This window comes from Pithys albifrons, chromosome 3 (genome assembly GCF_047495875.1).
Source record: "Pithys albifrons albifrons isolate INPA30051 chromosome 3, PitAlb_v1, whole genome shotgun sequence".
NCBI classification, from domain to species: Eukaryota; Metazoa; Chordata; class Aves; order Passeriformes; family Thamnophilidae; genus Pithys; species Pithys albifrons.
Genome location: NC_092460.1, coordinates 57,599,025 through 57,619,910, shown reverse-complemented (window position 1 = coordinate 57,619,910; position 20,886 = coordinate 57,599,025). Strand labels below are relative to the sequence as shown.

The 20,886-nt window shown below is 36.2% G+C and overlaps 1 protein-coding gene across 5 annotated transcripts in view; it reads right to left on the bottom strand.

The window, feature by feature from the left end:
- Window positions 1-20,886, bottom strand: part of POC1B (POC1 centriolar protein B) — a 52,717-nt gene that overhangs the window by 8,007 nt on the left and 23,824 nt on the right. For all 5 annotated transcript variants that reach the window (XM_071552111.1, XM_071552116.1, XM_071552115.1 and 2 more), the window contains one exon: window positions 20,442-20,528. In XM_071552111.1, the coding sequence (XP_071408212.1) occupies window positions 20,442-20,528 (87 nt within the window). The remainder of the gene's footprint in view (window positions 1-20,441; window positions 20,529-20,886) is intronic.

Sequence of the window (20,886 nt, the reverse complement as noted above, 5' to 3'; positions counted from 1 at the left end):
ACAAATTTTGTTCTTAAACCCAGCCTTAAAGAGATTCTTCCAACTCAAGGAGGAAAGCTGTCAATTCAGTAAACAGAGAAAATGAAAGCTACTAAAAATCTCACCAAACACTTTTTTGTTACCATAAAATTGACCTAAAGTTCACTGTATCAGACAAAGAGGCGAGGAAAAAGTGCTTTGCATTTCAGTAAACTGCCACCGACATTACAAGTCAAAAATAGTAGAAAAGTCTCCTTGCAATTCACTGGGTTAAACAGGAAATTGAGCTTCTTCTGTTACATAACTCATGACTTAAGAGCCCTATGCAACATGGAAGTACTTACAAAGTAAGGCAAAGACCTTGCTGTTTGTCAGAACTCAAAGTATCAAACATAGACAAGCAAATAATGAACTGAACTTTGAACTTGCAAAATTTTTAAGAGGGAAATGAAATGAGACTGTTTCAAAATTTCAGCTTACCTAACTTGTGTCCAAAATGGTTATATCATATTCTGGAAACTTGTAGATATTTTTAAACATCTGTCAGACATAAGTATGTTGCTACATCTTTGAGATACCTGCTTTATATTTTAACCTTTCCAAATATCTAAGGTTACATTTTCCTCCAGCTCAGCAGAGAGTCCAAAACTGATGAACTGAAACCTAATGAAATACTCAAATACTAAAACCTTGCTTTAAAGAAGTAACACTAGTCTCAATAGATTTCCTTTACCTTTGCATACCAATCAGTTCATATCCAACACTTTCTTTCAGCATATTATTTTAGAAAAAAACAGTTCTTTTTAAAGAAAGTCTTTCTATCTACAGCCTATTTCACATGAAGTGTTTCAAGAACTAGATGTTGTCTTTCCTTCAAATTACCCCTCTTCTAAAGTACTTTAAATATTTTTCATACAATTGATAAACAACAATTCTATATGCTGCCAGCAAAGTAGTAAAAATGTTTCATAGTTCAAGAAAAACAAACTATTCTGAGAAACATCAGAGCTATAGCTTATTTTGAGAGAATAAATTTTTATGACAGTCAATTTTAAATTGTTACTTCTGAGCAAAGCTAAGAAGAAAATTAAAATGTACACAGTTTTTCTATTCACAGCCCATTAGTAATAATATGAACTCACATTTGCACAACTTCATTCAAGTTACAAATAAGAAGAAGGAACAGATTTAATTAATCAATAGGAAGTCATTACCAAGACATTACCAGCAGATGTTCAGAAGAAAATTAAATTTAGCTTATAAATGATGTCACAAACAGCAAGCCATAATTGCTCATCTTTGTTTTCTGTCAAGCAAAATAGCCAAAACTCTGTGGGTGGTACTTGATCAATTTCTGAAAAATCCTTACACATAACCTTATCACCTCTGCCTGTTCCCAAATGTTTTCCCATGAAACATTCACAGAGCAGACAGAAACAAACAATGCATCCCAGTCTCCCTTTGCTTCATGATGGTTAAGAATAGAACCTGAGTAAATTGCATCCATATCTATAAAGATGTGTGAGCAGATTTATTTATAGAGATAAAAAATTCCCTCAAGGGGAAAAAATAGAAAAAAATACAAGTCTCTGTCACTCATTTGGGTATCAACAGTCTTCAGTCTTCTAAGAGCTTCAAATTTGGAAAATACAGACAACAGCTTCCAAATACATATCTTAATCATCTCATAATTAAGACGGGCTTATATGAAAAAGTGACATGGTAAGCTTCCTAATGAATCACAAGAATTGGCATGGATTGCTTTTTTAAAATAATCTTTTAAAGTTTGAACACATGGTACATTTGTCTACTAATACTAAAACATTTCTGATACTGTGTTTAAAACAACTGCAAACAATTAGTCATAAGTTGGGCATTAAACTCAAACAGACCAAAGAGCAAAGCCGTAACAGAGTAGTCTCCCACTTTACCAGATCTTGATTTCCTATGTCTTTTGGTTATTTTAAATCATGGGAAGTTTCTCAGAAGTAATAGTACTATCATTATCACTGCTTTTTTTTCCTCCTCTTGTGAACCTACCCTCGAACAAAAAATGGTTCACTGTTAGGCTGACACTGAGTATGTTAAACCACTATTTGTGTTATCAGTACCTACTGAAGAAAACTTCCCTGTAGTTTCAGCTGATGACAGCACTCTTCATTTCCTCTTCTCTTGCACGCACACGAATCAGCACAACAACAACATACCATGTGCGAGCTGCAGCTTTCTGCCCCATGCTACTTGATTAGGTAGTTCTGGTATCATTTATTTGCAAACTTTAGCTGAAGTTTTGCATTCAAGCAGTAAAATAAAGTCCTTGGTGGATCTAAAACAAAGTACTATTAAGCATCTCTAGCTTGAGCAGTCCTCTTTCAGAACTTGTAACATGGAATTTTGCACTTAATTAAAAGTCTTTCACATCATCTTATGCATCTGAGTCTTCTCCAGCTCTTAAAAGAATGGCTAAGCTAAACCTCAAAATGTAAAGCACTTAATGTAAGTGCATCACATTCAACCTGACACGGAAATACCTTGAAGGTAGCACACCCTTCAGTTTAGAACCTGACCACCACTAGTGGTAGCAGGATACAAACTCACTGCCAACAAATCAAGCCAGACTATCACACTGTATTCTTCCACAAAACAGGCATTTTCACCCAAAATGGAATAGCACTTCAAGTCTTGAAAACAACAAATTCAGCCTGAAGATAACTGAGTTTATAGCAGCCACAAGGGCAGTACAGTACAATGAAAACTAGTTGGGGGGGGGGTTTATATTATTATGTCTACAAAATTAACTGAAATCCTGATGCACTTACAGCTATGGTCTGATTCATCAGATTTATTTATTTCTATCAGGATTACAACTATATTAAATTTAGCATTGCTGTGCTGGCATGAAATAATAAACTCTTCCCTTCACAGGCACATCTCAAGATATCCTGACTAGATAGTTTTATGCAAGGAAGTTATATCATACTTTACAACAGTTCTTTCACACGCCTAATGAGAAGCTGGCTACATGATGTTCTTACCGGCTTTTTCCCAGTGTGCTGCTCCTGGTCTGAGAAAACACTGTCAAACAGAGTACATTCAATGCACTTAGTATTTTGCAATTCCACCCATACAGAACCTAGTACAGAACAAAAATATATTCTCCATATTCCATTCACAGAAAAAAGAATCAAAAATCAGCCTTGTTTTCTACAAGAAATATAAAAAATATTTCTATATCCCTCATGAAAACTCCCAGAAGTCAACAAATATTTTAGTGCATCCAGTTAGAAAGAAATAATATTTCTGAAGCATTTTTTCTAAACTCTCAGATCATTAGTAATAAGCTTTAATTAAAACTAGGTAATTTTTTCTTTTTAGTTTGCTCATTGATGTTAATTTCTAACATCAATACTTCTCTGCATCAGCTTAAGCTTTTGGAGAAAACTAAGGATTTCCCTCCACAAAACAATCAGTACTGGTGACAAATTAATAATTGATAATTAAAAACAAAACCCAAAGAAACAAACAAAACCCAACCCAAATCACGTCATGAACATGTAACACAAACTAGACAGAAATCACTGGAGGTTCAATTGCCAAAGGTAAGAATCCTCTGCCAAGAAATCAATTCTAAAATAACAGTTCAGGAAGACCATATTCAAACACTTTCATAAATTATAAAAATACTTGCACTGCAGGCACTAAAAAATAACAACGCACTCTACGTAAAAAAGGCAAAGGTAGGCAATAAGTATATCTTCAGCTTCAGCAAGAAGCTCTGCAAAGCTCAGGGCAGACAACATTAAACTACAGAAGCATTTCCACTACATACCATTACAAAATAAAGTAGCAAATTTTAATTTAGGCAAGTTATTTAGGACTGCATGTGTACATACCCAAGTGAACATCTTATAGCTGAAATCAGTGCAAAAATTTCAAGTGATGGCTTTTTTTTACCATATACAGTCCCAATAAAAATTGTATTACATACTCTGCTTGAACTTCTTACCTATTCTAGGGCAGGGAAAAGCTAGAAGATAGCAGGAGGAATACTTATAGCAGAAACTGGAAACATAATGAAACACAAGAAGTAATGACACCAAATTCATAGCTGTATTTGGACAAAGCCTCCTTTCTACTACTATAAATAGAATATTCTGCTATATTTTATATTAAAAATATACTTCAAGTAGCGTATGGGAGGTTCACAGAGGGCATCAACTACACAGGGGAAGGAGACAGGGTTAACCGCAGAGTGTGAGGGGTAGCACAGCATCCTCATCAGGAACACATCTACTCAGAGAAACGACAGCCGTTCTTCTAGATTGTGTGCACATGACTCCTTTCTGTCCTCTTCCCCCTTCTTAAGAAACGGACAAAGTCTTTAGAGCAATAAATCTAACTGAACTTTACAAAGAAACAGTATCTGCTCACAGCACAATTTATTGTACAGAGTCTTAAATTACATGTAAGGGGCAGCTCTTCATCTATTTCATTCAAATGCCTGGCAAAGTCACCTAGTATATCCATATTCCAAATGAATTTACAATGAGAAGAGCCTGTTCAGCAAACCCAGAGGAATTTCTCATTCTTGAAGGCATGTTTACTCCTAAGATAAAAATAAAATAAAATCATCTAATTTACAATATGCAATTTATTTCTCTTAGATAAGTGTCTCATACTTAATCTATTGCAGCAAAACTAATCTTGAACAACTTATGCTGTATGTAAATTGTAAAAGTTAAAGGAACATAATTCTGTCTTAAACCCCACCTCTCCATGAGAATGAACAAAAAATTACTGAAGACAAAATAATGAAGAAAAAAGACTGCCAGAACAAGAAGAACTGGACAATGTGAGTAATGTTCTCCTAAGCCCTGCAGAAAGCTGAGAAGGGCTGCAGTCCATGCACTCCAGCCTGCACAGACAAGGGGTCTGGTGCTTCACAAGGTGCTGCAGAGCCTCCCTCCATGCACCAACAGATACTACATTGGCAGAACCCTCTGCTGTAGAAGGAGCACTCATATACATATCTACACACAATTTACTTTCAAAGCTATAGGCAAAGTTAACAGAAACTCCCTTCTGCCAGCACAGCTGCACCTGTACCAATGGTTTCTATCAGGATAACAATGTCTGTGCTATGGTATGAATTTTCTTTTTCTGGTACTCTGTATCAACCTAACAAAACTTTACTGCACAGACAAACCTAGACTGCCTCCCGTTAGAAGATGCTTTGTGGTGCAGGGTGTCCACAAGAAGATTTCACTGAGAAATCTCCTTTTATTTAGCTGAGATCTGGCAGCCTTCACTTCCCTTTAGAGCAGGGCTAACAACAGGTGGGTATACCACTTGACCAAGTGGCTATCCTGCTTCTCTGGAGCAAAAGAATCTCTCAAATTCAAATTATTTAGAAGTAAATACCAAAGAGTAAAAAGCATTAGAACTTAAGTTAGCGATCCAGCATACCGTAGTCCAAAGTTCAATCTACCACCAGCACAACTGCTTGAAGACTTCGCCAAAGAGAGAGAGGCTACTATTAGGGAAAGGAGAACAACAACAACAACAACAGCTTAGAACTAAAAATCCATGACTATAGCCATGAAAAAAATATTTTACTATGTAATAGAGGAAACACTCAGCATTTGACCAAGGTTTTTGTTAATGAAGTGTTACACCTATAACATATGAAGGTTTGAAGAGGACATCAAATACTTTAGGAACAAGTGTCACAAAAAAGGATAAAATGAAGCTTCAAAATTTTCACTGAAAAGTCAAATGTATGTGCTGTTAATATATTTCATATAATACCTGGAGAAAGTAGCAAAAGTCTACACTGAGCTATTTCAGTGCTCAGCATAAGCAATATGCTGAAGGTTTGGACAAGCTGTGCAATTTGCCCAGGTGAAAACAATACTCAGTGTTTCTGAGCTTAGTTCAGAGGTGGGATTTTTAAAAATTGCTTTAGTAGCACCAGCGTAACTTTGTACTTAAGTCAGTTGAACTTTACAATTTACTACAACAGGAATCAAATTAGGGAACTGCAGAAACTGAGAAATTTAAGAATTGCATACAAATATTCAAGAAATGTTAACTTCAGAGTGGTCTGACATGCGTGCTACACTCTTGAAAAATAATTTATTTTAATTAATGTTCAGTTACAAACTTCTGTCAAAATACACACATTGTTCAGCACCAATTAAAATGCTAAATGTCTTGGCACATAAAATTGGTAAGTAGATAGGTTCTACTTAGCTGTATTAAAGGAATTCAAGCACGATGAAAATTACAGTTAAAGCATTAAGGTTGCCAATAATAACTTTATTTTGAAATGGTTCATCATTTTCTCCCCGTGTTGGGCTGTGACACTTGGAACTTTGTGAAAACCAAAATAAACATCTGACTGATTTAGGAATATGTTCTGTAGTTCTGCCAGTCTATTAAAATCAGAATTAAAAAAAAAAAAACCAAACCCCTAAAAATCTCTCTGTGATTTGCTGAGAGAATGAGTTTCATAGCTCAAGCAATTCATTAGCTATAAGGATCTAAAGATTTATGTTCTCCCTATTTGATGCTTGATATTTCTATTTTAGCCAATTTCTTCCTACGTAAAGTGACAAATACTAACAAGCTATGGAAGGTGACTAACTGTCAGCATGGGATAAATGGCAACACGACTCTGAATTTTGGTGGTCAGAACAGGAGGAAAGACAGGGATGGTGGCCGACTCAGTGTTACAATTTCAAGAACATCTGGCATTCTTAAATTTCACAGGAACATCTTGATCACTGAATCTGGTCCTCAGGGATGAGAAGGAATTTGCATCTATACCATTCTCACTGAACAAGCTTTTATTTTGGAACTGACAATGTCTCCCATGGTGAATTTCTTTTATGATTATTTATTTAAATTTTAATGATTAATGTCCATAAATATGGACAAAATTTAGCTTTACAGATTATGTTATAGCCAAGTAAAAGGATAAAACCTTCCCATTTCTGCATCGACAGATGCTCTTAATATCACAATGATCACATCTACAATCCTGTTGACTTTCATTAAAATAAATATGGATAGATAAGTAACAGAAGTAGTCAGATAAAATTTTGGGGTTAGTTCTTCATTTCTGAAAACGATGCTGGGAGGAAGTCCCTTTTCCCCTTAGTTCTTTATGTGAGAATGTCTTCATATTATTAGTGATGTGACACAACTGGCTATTTTGCAGTCAGCTTTCCTCCCTGCCAACCCAAAAAAGAAGGTGGTGAGAGGGATATCTAGTACAAAATCCTGTCTCTCTCACCAGCAAAGGGCTCCAAAGACCAGAAAATTGAGGAAGCCCTGCCTTGTGATTCTTCTAAGATTTCTTTGCCACTGAGCTGCAGAGCTGCAGTTGGCAAACATAGCAGAAGGATAACAGCCTGGTCCAGTGTTCATAATAATCCACAATTTCATGTTCCAGATCCAACTGCTGTCAAACTTATGTGACAAGAAAAGCTGAGGTACTGCAAGGAGATATACAACTCCAAACAAACAAGAGCAATGCTTGCTCCTTCATTCAGCAAGGTAGAGCATTTTTTGCACAGAACAGGCTCACTGTGGACAGGCACATCTCTCCATTTAATGTAGAAAATGATAATGTAATTTACGATTTTTTAAAAAATAGAACATAATAGAGCATAACATCACATAGGCCAGTAAAAATACTGCAAAGAAGTATTAGACAGTAAAGACAAAGTAAAGACAAAGAAATATCTCCTTAGAATATAAGGCTATGTATAAAAGGTTATATATTATTCTTGTATGTATTTTATATATATCTAACTTTTTTCTATCTGTGTAATAAATTACAGCTCTGTCCCCTATAATATGCAAAGCTCAAAAACTCTGTGTGTGTGTGTATATATATGTTTTAGGAAAATAAATGGAAAACACTAATTAAAGGGTTTACCATTTGAAGATAAATACTACATTCCACATGGTCACATTGCATTACTTTATTTATATAGGTTTATATTGATTTGTTAAACACACATGTAATTCTTCTGCATACATTCCATATTTAATTATATTTGCTGTTACATTATTAACACTTGAGGTATGTTTGGTTCTTTTTGTTTGTTTTTAATAGCCACACATAAAACATTGATAAAATTACTATCCTCTATGCATTCAAAATGGGAAACATATGACAACACAGTTCTATTTATATATATACTAAGTCATTGTTTTACTCATCTTCCAATTGCTCCAGCATACAAAATGTGTCTTGGAATTCTATTTGTATTAGTGACATCCAGATAAAAACCGTCACACTCTAAAACCACATTCAATACCAATTGTCTTTATATAGCTCTATTAATTCAGTATATTCATGTATGAATGCTGTATCAATATCCTGACCAAAACCCAAAAGAATCTACATCGCCAACTACTTCTTTTTGGTGTCAAGGAACATCCACTAACGTGACTGATCACACTGGCAGACCAAACCAGGAGCATCAGTATGTTGCACAGATAGGACTGAAAGCCACAGGTACATTTCTTATACTCGAATGAAAACACAGCAACACTGGCACTCCTAGTCTCTGCATCTTAAGGAAAGTAATTGATAATAACAATGGACAACATTAACACAAGTATTTTCTAGAGATCAATCAAGCTAAGTGCATAACACTTACAGATAAGATAGTCCTGCTAAGAACGGCAGCCTGAATTTTAAAATGTGCTTGTGCTCCACTGTGCTCATGCCCACATGGCACTTTTTTGAAAGTAAAGCACGTTTTCTCTAAAGAGCTAGAGTATCATACTATTATATCCCCTTTGTTCATTTCATTTGAATAAGGCTGACTCTGTGCTTCCAACCACATAGAAGAGCTAAATGACAAATAATCAGCTGTACAGTATCAGTTGTGACAGGCAGTCATCTAGTCAAGATGTGGAGATGCCACACTCAGGGAGTGGAAGAATGCATATCCTGACTGTGTGCTGCACTCCACACTTGATGTGAAAATGACAATAAAATGAAAGCAGTTGGCATTATAATCCCAGATCAACAGCTGGCATTCCAGTCCTAAATGTCAAATTCTTGTTGGGGATTTAAAGCCCTCTTAGATAAAACTTACTGTTGCTTTTTACAACTGTAAAAGGCCAAATAATATAAATGACCATAAATTAGAAGTGATGAAACACAGGTGATTGGGATAATTGAAGGTTTTAGCAAAAACTCTATAGACATTGAAACTAGGAGGAATAAAAAGGACATCTTAGTGCACTTTCCTAAGGAAACAATTCTGAGGTTATCATTTCTGCCTGCTTGTCCCCACATATCACTTATAGGTTTTGAACTTGTTGCAGATGTACGAGGTTCTGGTGGAGGAAAAGAAATTCTAGAGGGAGCTGATTTCATATAAGGTCCCTGCTGGCTAAAGGAGAGAAATCAGTAAGTAATGCCATGGGGGCAAAGGCTCTGGCATAAGTTTACACACTACAGAGACTAGAGATTGCATGAGAGAAACAGAATTTATAATTACTTCAAAGCAAGAGAAAAATTTCAAATAAAACATTATAGTCAACTATGAAACAGATTTACAGGAAGCAAGGCAACATAATTTCTCTGACTCAAGGACTATCTGTACTTTACAAATATCAGAAACAAAAGAAGCCCCAGAAATGGCAAACTTATTAGCTAGAGATGTTAAATAATTATGCACAACTTTTTTTTTAAGCAATTAATGAAGTATTTTTATCTTCCATTTCAGAAGACAATAAATGCTGTAATTCCATTTCTGGAAAAATACACTCTATTTCAACTGTAACAAAAAATACTATTAAATAATTTACACTGCATGCAAATACTTTTAAATCCTGCATTATGCAGTTTGAACTCAATGGTTTTGAAATAATTCAACAAGTCAGATAATAATACTTATTTTTAATATATCCTGTAATAACAAGAGAAAATACCAGGGGAGTGGGGAAGCTGAAATTCCATCAGTAGTCAGAAAGGATAAACAGGATAATTGTTTGGTCACCGGTCACAGTCAGCTTGAGAACTGTCACAGGGTAAAAAACTGAAAAGCTGATTTGGGGCATATATAGCAAATATTTAAGGCCTAACATCCAAGCAATCAATATGGCTTGAGAAAAAAAAAGAAATGGTCTGTCAAAATGAAGACGTCTCTAATGAAATATTTAGTCACACTGTTCCTGATAAAAATACTTCTTTTTAAATCTACAATATGCATGCTACAATTTTATTAACACATTTTATAATGCTAATGTTTCTTCAAACAGTTAAATCAGAAAGTCTCTGATCCTGTAGGGATTCTTTATGCCTCATTGGTGCTGTGTGTTGGAGGGATGCAGTCTACAATGGTATGGATGATTCTCCTGGTCCTGGAGTTTTAGTCCATAACCTAGGAGAAAATGTGCTCCCTGCCTTCCCCTACCACGTGGTCACTGAGAGCCCCAGAGAAAGGACACACAGAGACCACCTGAGAGGGAGTGAATCAAAGAGAGACTTTGTTTGTGGTCAAGGGTTTATATGGACTTTGGAGGGATTCAAACCCACCAATAAGAGACAAGAGGGGGGTCTGGCTCTGGGCCAATAGGAGTAAGATTTACATTCAGTAGGAGAGGGTTTCAGGTAACATGATGTCACAATCTTCCTCCAGCCCCCCCAGCTTACAGGGGTATTATGGGAAGAAGAAACAGTGACTTAGCAAAAAAGGCACTTCACCAGACCTTCTGTGCATTCAAACATTACAAACATCAGTTGTTAAAGCATTATCAGTGGCTGGTTAATTCTCTTCACAAGCCCATTTCTGGCAGGACTCCTTCCATGCTATATATTGTGAATCGATCCTGACAAGTCTCTACATAATTAAACTGGCTTTAGTGATTCTACTGAAATTTGGTCTTGCTTTAGTCCCAAAGTATCGACAATCTGGAAAATTGAGTTTACAGGTGACAAAAAGGCATCCTGGAAACAACTAAAACAGTCAGGTTTACTTGGCAATCTAACTTCATTCAGCAGTCAATATGCAACTTATGTACAGATGCAAGACATCAGAGAAGACACTACAGAATAATACACTATAGAAAGCACACGTGTCGAAAAGATCTACAAAGACATAATATATAACTGGGCAAAATGATAAAACTTTAATGTGATAAGGTTATTGGGTGAAGAATTACAGTATATTCTTACATGCAACTATCTGAAACTACTAGACAAAAAGTATTGTACTGCTCCATTACACTTGTAAGAATAAATAATGTCTTGGAAGAGTTATCTTCTCAGTGAGGAACATTTGATACTAGTTTATCTAAGAATAGGTTAAAGTAATTCTTGTAACTCTCTGTGGCAAGAAAGGGGTGCTCCTTTACAATAAGAATACTGCAACAGTTAACTCAGAGTTGTATTGCAATGTCTATGGGTCAGGTACATGACATGCAGTATTGAACTCGCATCTTGGCGCTCAGGAAGTACAATTCCCATGCAGTTAGAACATGCCAAAGGACAGCATCTCTATCCCTACATCCCTCCTTCACAGCAACCCAAACTGCTACAACCAGAGAACCATACTGTGAAGGGATACAGAGAAAAAAAGAACAAAACCCAAACCAACCAAACAGCTTTTCAGAACAGTAACGCCATGTATCTCCACTGATGGTGTCACTCAGCTCCTCCTCTTTTCTTCCCCCCAGGTATTATTTATTGCAAAATGCATAAGGGCAACAGAATCCAGTGTTTCTCTTCCAGAAGAGCAACCTAATGACTAGCCATAGACTGTTTCTCACTTGCTTTTCTCTGATGTCATATACTTTCAACTTTTACTTTACAGTGCTTCTAATTCAAGCAAAAGAATGGAGCTGCCTCCATTCAGCCTCTGTCTGTTACCTGCTGTTTAGGTTACACCCATGTAGACAGAAGAAAGCAAGCTGAATTCTCTTAGGCTGAAAAAAAGTAACCGAATCCAACACACCTACAGCCTGAACAAAAGGAAGCCATTACTACCACCTCCTTTGCTCATATTTTCCCCATTGCATCTTAAGATGATGTTTGGCTGTGTCATACATGTACACCTGTATGTGTTACAGCACATTGGATACATGGCTCCATGGACATTGGCCCATTCAGTCAGGTTACAGTCAGTGCTAAATCTCCTCCTAAATCTCTAAATAATTTTTTCCTCATTATTTCCTTTGTGCTCGTATTAGTGTTCAGATAGCTAAACAGAACAGGGAATTGACTTGGATGGAATTAACCAGATAAAAACAGTTGTTAAAAGAACTGTGAAATCATCCTTTAGCATTGTCCAACCTAATTTCTGACACCAAAAATATTTCGGTGGAAGATACAAGTCAAGATGCTTCCAGAGTTTTTCTATATCAAACACCTATCTCAAAAAGGAACATTTTTGCCCTTGTTGCTCAATCTTGTTTTAAGCAAGCTATGTAATTGTTGAATCTGACTCAGTGTTTGCATTATCTCACATTAAACAAGTAACTACATCTCCTACTGCAATCTAGATAGCAATGCAGCATGTCTTCAAGAAGAGATGTGTTAGAACAATCGATATATTTGGAAAACACTCAAACAAGCTTTTAGGCAGAAACCACCGTCTGGGTTTAGAGATTACCGTACTCTAAGTGATAAAGAGAATTTGCTAGCACTTTTTCAAGCACTGTCATTTAGGAAAAAAAGCGCAAATATTTAAGCAGAATTAAAGTGTTTGCTTTTGTATCAAACTTGCATTAACAATTTTGAATAACACATTGGTTTTAGACATACAAATTTAATTTTATAGTCAAGTTTCTACCACACAGTTGCAAGTATGCAGTGCTCAACTTAGACTCCAGCAGTATTAAAGAACAAAGGATAATTCAAGGGCAGTACTTCAGCTTTAGCATCTTGTTTTCTGACATGCTTGATCTGTAGCTTAGCTTTATTATGCAACTTAAGAAAAATAAAACCTTGGAACCTGCTCTAAGAGAGTCACACATTATGAACTAAACTAAGCATTACCTTGTTTCTTAGCCCCACAAAATGTGCAATCTCGGAACTCAAAGTTCCATGAACACTATGGAGTTCAAAACTTGTGTTATTGAATGAAAAAAATTAAACCAGATTCTTGCAGGGTAACAGAGTTAGTTTCATTAACTTCCATTAAGCTAAATTACTCAAAAATGGCATTTAGATCAGTACTAATTCATCATCTTGGTCAGCAGGAAGCTCATTACAGACTGACAATCCCAGTGACAGAAACACTTTTTTACAAGTGCTAGAGTAGTAATTTCCTGTGTGAAAAGCTTGTTGCTGTTCCTGCATTCCTAAGGGGATGCTTTTTCTCAAAGGATGTTACTCTTCCCCAGGAAGAGGAAGTAACCAGTTGTTATTGGATGTGTGGGCTGATAGCTGTCGGGCATTTTCTGCATGCCACAGAATCAGCTGTGAGAACTGTGAACACAGCTTAGATTTCCAGTCAAAGCGGAGGAGAACATTGCTTGAGCAGACAAGGTCAGAGTGTACATGTACAGCACCTCAGGAAACTGAAAGAGAAGTAATACCCGGAACTTCCAACCCTCTAGTTCCCAGAAAGGTGCTGATTTACTAAATGAACAATATATAGACATATAGACATGGATCAACCTGAAAACCATTCCTGAAGCATTGCATCGTTGCCAGGATTAAGACCATACACAAAGTAAAATTTTGCCAATTCTAAAAAGCCAGTTATATTATAGAATGTGTATGCGTGTAAATTTTTCCTGTTAGGACCCTCTCCTGAGCTTCCTATTCTATCCTAACTCAAGCTGCCTCTGTATGTGCTGTGACACTGTTACAGGGCAGGTCACCAGCAGCTAGTCCATGCCCATTCCAGTATCAGTGAATTCAGCGTCACATCCCACTGGCTTTTGCTTAGGTTACAGTGATAATATATTTCCTTATTCTAATTGCTTATTTCCAAACTTCATTAAAAAACCAACCCACAAACTAATTGATTCTAAAATTATTAGGGAGACAGAACAGTGACACACAAATAAACAGTACAATCTCCTAAGGTACATTTCCTCAGGAAAGGAGGCTAAAAATAGTATAGGAAATATTCTGACACTCTCTAGGGCCCACATTCAGAATTCAAAATCCAATGAAAACTTTACTTTCTCTCAAGCTCTAGTTCACTCAGAGAATATAATGAAGCCTATTAAGGAACATCAGGACATGTATTATTACTTAATTATGTAGAGGCACAACATATTTCCTGTTCTCCCCTTGTAAAATAGCAATTACATGCTGTGTTAGAACAGGAATGCTGCAAAATTCAAGGACCATTTGGATCATATTCTTCTTTTATTACATACATTGAGTTCATCTTCAAGTATTTGATCTTTAAGCTTTATTTGATGATAGTGGTATCAAAGCATATTGCTTTTAAGATACAGTAAACAAATCTTTTTAAACATGCCTGTCCCTCTACAGCAGCTCAAAACAGAAGTTTAGAAATTCACTGTTCAATAAACAAAACACTTAATCTTTTTGGCACTTGTGACAGAAGACAAGTTATTTTGTCTGTATACACCATATCTTCTTTGGAAGGTGTTTTGCTGGGGAACAGAAAAAGGTATCTTTACTGCCTCATGGGTTTTCCAGGTGGATTAGGTGTAGCCTTTGGGAGTAATGGGAGACTTCCCTTCCTTAAGAGCAGCTGAACATGTTTAGCTGCACAGTTGTGGGAAGCAGGCAGCCTATCCTCTTCCACAACCCACACACACTGTACCTGTATAGCACACAAGGAATAGAAAAGTCTGCCTAGAGTGTGCTGTAAGCTGATACTAAAAATTGCCTGTCTAAAAGCAAGATTGAACAAGGAGAAGGATTCACTTGCACGAACTACAGAAAACGGTTGTGCTGTCGGATGAGCTCTAACAAGCAGTAAAGGCAATTACTCTGCACAGTGAAGATGCCATATGAGTTTTAGTCCACCAGCTGTTCCCTTATGAACTGGACTTCAGCCCCAGAGGAGATGGTTTATGGATAAAAGTGCTATTATTCCCTTCTCCCTTTTCTCCTCCCCTGAACCTCACTGAAGACAGTTGGTGTTTATTTGCATGTAAGTCTGAACCCAGGAAAGGATATAAATCAGAATAAATTTGAAGTTGCATGGTAAGAAAATATGCAATGTTTTTAGATTTTAAAAATAGTTTTTAAGATATAATTTCTATTGTCATCTTCTCCTACAGGATTCTAGAGTTGTATTAAGCCATGCAAGAAAGAGACATTACTCCAAGATCTTTTCAAATTAAGTTTTGAGGAGGAAGAATAGGAGACTAAACTTTCATGTAAACAGAAATGGAAGAATAGATGAAATTTTTTCATTCATAATTGCTGTCTTTCCAAATACATGTGCTGTCTTTTAAGTTGTGAGGTTTGGGATTTTTTTGTATTTAAAATAACAGCAGAGAAAAGTGTGTCAAAAATATCTAAGCCCTGAAATATATACTGCAAAAGCAATGTGTACAGGATAAATCAAGAGTACGGATACATCTATTTTTTGCATCGACACCTACTACAAATGCAGTACAGATAAACCTTTCATTTTAGAACTTAGTATGTTTTTTTTTGCTCCAAACACAAACAATCCTTATATTTCCTCATTCAGTAATTAATCCAGTCTTAACTTTGTAGAAGTTGCACTGTAAACAAAAAATAAGCATGTCATGTTTTCAGTGTTAAATAGCATTGGAAGAGAAAGAACAGCAAACATCTCCCAGCCAGCACAGACATTCTGACTTCCAGATTACAGTACACTGCTTTGCTTCCTCCAAATCCTGTTTACATGAGCAAGGGCAGGAGATGGAACATTAAAGAGCCTCTACAGTGATTTCCTGCTGCTGTCGGTAAAAACTACAGAGACACCATCAACTTTCCCTTGTTCCCAATAGCTTATCAGGGACCAGAGGTTACCAACATATTGCCTTACAGAATTGAAAAAACCCAACCTCCCTCTAGACTAAAACTAAAGGATGAAACAGAAGGAAATAATCCCAAAGGGAAACAGAATTCCAATTTTTCCTCTTCAATATCTCAGAAATTAAGCTTAAGCAGCTTGATACACAGAGAAGAGGAGGTGGGAGAAAGGCAGTAATGCTTTCAGTCTTCAGTGAAATAGAAAGGACAAAGAAACACAATGCCCAGCACCCAAACCTTGACCCCAATTCAGTGAACATTTTCAGAGTGCAAAAGGCTAGAACACACAAAATTACTAGTAACTGCAACATATGAAGACTCTTATCATTGGAAAAGTCAGGGCACTGCATAAATACTAATTAGCTAAGCGTACATGACTCATTTTTACACTAGTTTCAGTAATACCCAGGAGAAGTGAATAAATGAATCATCAAATTCAAAGCTATTTCCTAACCATAATAATACACAGACAGGAGGTTCTTCATGTTTTTGTGATTGTAGTCCAAGAGAAAGCAACTCCATATTGAAGATTACACTGAGTTTTTATACTGACATAACAACTACATTCCTTTCACTAAGTTTACAAAGGAATTTGCATCAGTGTGAATCTGAGATTAAAACAGGTTTTTTACCATGTTCAAAAAGAACTGGCCTTACAACTAAGTTAGAACACAAGATGAAAAGATAAGGTGTTTGCAATTCAGGCAGTTTAATAATTTAAGTGTTTTCCAGCAAAATCCCTAACAGAACATTCGTAGCTGCACATCTTAGCTTAATCTTTGAAGCAAGAAAATACAACTAAATTAAAAAAAAAACATGTAAGCAGGCATTTTAAGTGTGGAAGTTGTGATGGATTGTTGTTTTTGATGAAGGAAGAAATTAAAATTCCTTGAGAAGAGGAGGAGTAGTGGGAGGAAGAGGTAATACCAGTATTTTCTCATACAGCTACAGTTCAAAAATATAAATGGACTGCTAAGAAAATATCTAAACATAAATTTTAAATTCATAATAAAAAATCGAGAGTGTTAAATTTTTAAATTTTTGTTTTTCAAGTCCTCTCCAGGCAGACTACTGTCAAGAACAGGTGACAGTGATACTTGATTACTTGATAGCTTAGTTATATGGAGTTCTGTGTTCTCTTTCAGGCTTTTTCATCCCAGATAGACATTGACATCCTGCAGCAAGTCCAGTGGAGGGTGAACAAGATGGTGAAGGTGCTGGAACACATGATATAAAAGCAAAGGCAGAGAACCAGGTTTGCTCAGCCTTAAGGAAGAGAGGATACAGGGAGATCTTGCTGCCATCTTAAATATCTAATGAGTGGATAGAAAGAAGACAGACACAGATACTTATTAGAAGATCACTGTGAATTAGAGGCAATAGGTATGTTGGAAAATAGGATATTCTAGCTACATATTATGAAAAAAAATATTTCCATCAATCAAACACAAGTGCAAGCTGCTCAGTGAGGTGGTGGAACCTCTAACCTTACATATTATTAACAAATGAACTGGACAAGGGTTTTAAGAACCTGATCCAAGCTGGCCTTTGTAAGTGAAAGGTTAGAGGAAATGCCTGCAGTCATCACTGCCAACCTATACTACTCCATCATTTTCATTAACAAATCTTTACAGAAGGGAAGAAAAGGAATACCTTTTTGGTCTGTCCCAAGTCATCTTAGAGGCAGTAATAGCATAATTCCCATAAAGTGGAAGGACAGGACACAATTCCAGCTGAAGAAAAGATTCTCAATAAGAAGAGCACTTTCTCTTATTTCCTGGACCAGATTGAGACCTATGGAAGTGTGCCCACTGACTGTCAAATTTTGACAGCTATTCAACAAAACATTACGAGGTTTGGCACAGACTTCCCATTTTCCTGAAGATATTTCAGGGAGCTCAACACAGAACCTGCAAAGGCTTCAATGTTGTTATGTGTCCCAGAGAAACTGTGAGTCTTTAAATACTTGAGACAGTGATCTAAGAAAGGTTGTCTCTCTTCTTCGGTAGAAAAACTGAAGTAAATATGTTGATTAGCTACTTTCAGTGTTTGAGAGACTTGCCAATGAGTTTTTAAGACCACGATGCATCCCATGTGTGATAAATACATTGAACAAGAATTTTAGTAGAAGTTGGACCAAAAAGTCATATAGAGCTTTAACATGGGTCTTGACATGTTTGCAGGGAAAAAAAAAGGTGCAGAGCGATTGTCTTCGATAACCAGTGGAAAAAGAGTAACCCATTGGGTTGGAATCAGAGAGAGGCACGAATTAGGGAGGATTATAAATTAGATTAGAGGCTTGCAACCTCAAGTTAGAGAAGGATTAAGAAAAAATGCACAAATAAAGCACAAAAGCAGTACCACTCCAGTGAAGACAAACTGTGTCAAGAGGAAATCTGGCAGTAAAGGTGTGATTGGAAGAAATCCAACATCTGGCCTTACCCCCTTGTTTCTTATGAAGAACACATCAAACCTCCGTACATGAGTGAAATTGGGCCAATTTCAGATTAAAAGGTCCAAGTCACTGAGATCCAGAAACCTTTAGAAATAAGACACAAAGAATCTAGGTGGCTGGCCTGATTTAAAAATGGGTGATAATTCCACAAACAACAGAAGCTAATAATGCAGCAGACAGATGACACTAAAAGATGAGTTGACATTAGAAAGCAGGGAGGACCAGATAGGTTGACAAAGTTGGAGAAAGTGTTAAGGATACAAGTGGCAAAGAAAACACGCAAATGATTCCTGAACTTGTGTCAACAGTGGTGTGTTGAACAGGACAGTTGTCCTTAAGGCTACAGTCTCAGTAGCAAGGATACAGCAATGTTTCTAGATGGAAAAACATGTAATGGTGGACATTGAAATGCAGAAAGGTGAGAATCAATGATGAACAGTAGATTAATATATTGGAGGGGAAAAATAAGAAGCACTGATTATTGACATGGTCAAAAGGCAGGTATTTTGAAGCAACATCTTTATAATTAATATTGTAAAGCCAGACAGCAGTCAAAAGGATGTTGAATCTATTGGGTCAATGTATTCCTACAATGAGTTCTGGACAAAGTTTTATAAGCTGCTTTCATATTAGAAGAATTATCGCAGACTGACTGGCAGACTTATAGGTACATAATAAAGAATTACAGTATAAACATACATTTGAATTCTGTAATGAGCAGCAAGTGATGAACAGAGTATTTAAAAGTGATAGGAAGTCAATAAATTATACACACTACAATCCACTATCAGTCAAGCCTACTAAGTAGATGTCCTGGGTTGAGCTGGCAAAACGCCAACTGTTCAGGACAGAGTGAAAAAGGCTCCTCCTCCCCCCAACCAGCCAAGGGAAAAAGAAGAGGGAGAGAAAAAAAACCCCTTCAAACCAGGTTTATGCTGAAACTAACTACATGTATTTATACAGAAAAGAGAAAATGAAGAGAAAACCACAATATAACACACACTTACACAAGTTATGTAAGTGTACAAAATACTTTTGACATATGTTATCTTAAAGAACTGTATTTCCATTGTGAAAACACAACACAACAACTGTTAAACCTTAAAATACATTATCACCTCTCAAATACAAGTGATTATTTGTTTTGAAATAAAGGTTTCTCATCAGCCTCTGTATCATGATCTTAAAGGATTTTATATAGTATCTTCACAACACACCTTTCATAAAGCATTCATGACAAAATAGAACAGAAGAAACCAAACCTGCTGCTTATTCACATGTATTAACTCTTCAACCACACAAACTCTTTTTATCGTAACTAAAATTCCTCAAGATACAATTTATGCCTTCACAGGAACAGACTCAGAGCTAAGAGAAAAATTCTCATTTTAATCTAATTCTAGAACAGCATGTCTTTTAGGTTTCATACCAAGAGAGCATATTTCTCCTCCTACGAAACTACCGCTAAAACGTTGCCTTCCTTTCCTCCCACATGCCATACCAATGTCATACGTACAGCTAACATTAGAAGGCTCTAATCCTATCACTCTGTCTTAAAATGTGTTACTTTTTTTTCCTCCTAGAGAACTATTAAATGCCTTAAAAGGAGAAAAACTAAAAAGCCTTTTTTGGAATTATATCAGTGAGACAGCTATTCTTCAGGTTTCCCATTATTTGTAGATAAAGACAGAGTTACAAAAAGTGTTTGAGAATAAACCACAAATTTTAATGGTAATATTTAGATGTAATTAGCATGGGCTTATAAATAGAATTTCTGTTTATATAGGGGTAAAATTACAGGTATAACATAAATGCTATTACACCATCTTCTGGTTAGGCTTGGTAACTGTAACAGAAAGCTTAAGTTTGGCATTTAGGATATTGAGTTCTGAGTACTCATCAATTGTTAAACACATATTTCATTCATATGAACAGAAAGAGCATGTTTCTGACAATATGTTAGCTACATCTTATCATTTTTCTTTGGGTGTTTTTGTTTTTCTGTTTTTGTTTGGTTTTGTTTTTAAAGCAACTTACCAGAGTACCGAAGGATGAAGTGGATCTAATCTCTGTGATAGGTGGGTCAGGTGTTTGTGTATCAGTCACATCAAATGTAGGGTTGACCTGTTGAATATTTATTATGATGTTACTATTTCAACAGCAGCATGGAAATGGAAATACGACTTAAAAAGAAATGGATCACACACTTAGCAGAGTCCAGGTCAATCAGTTCCTAACTCACATTCAAGTTCCTCAAGTCATGTACCACAAACAGATAGACTGTTGACATGCTTACTCCTTATGTACCAACTTTGCCAAAATAACTTGAAAAATACCATTGTGGAAATTAGGTAGGAGGTAACACTGGAATCTCTGATAAGTTAACTGACCAAACAAATGACACTGTTCCTGAAACCACAGGAAAAACTACTTTACACTGGGACAATGTCAGAGGCTGATTGATCTGACATCTCATCACAAC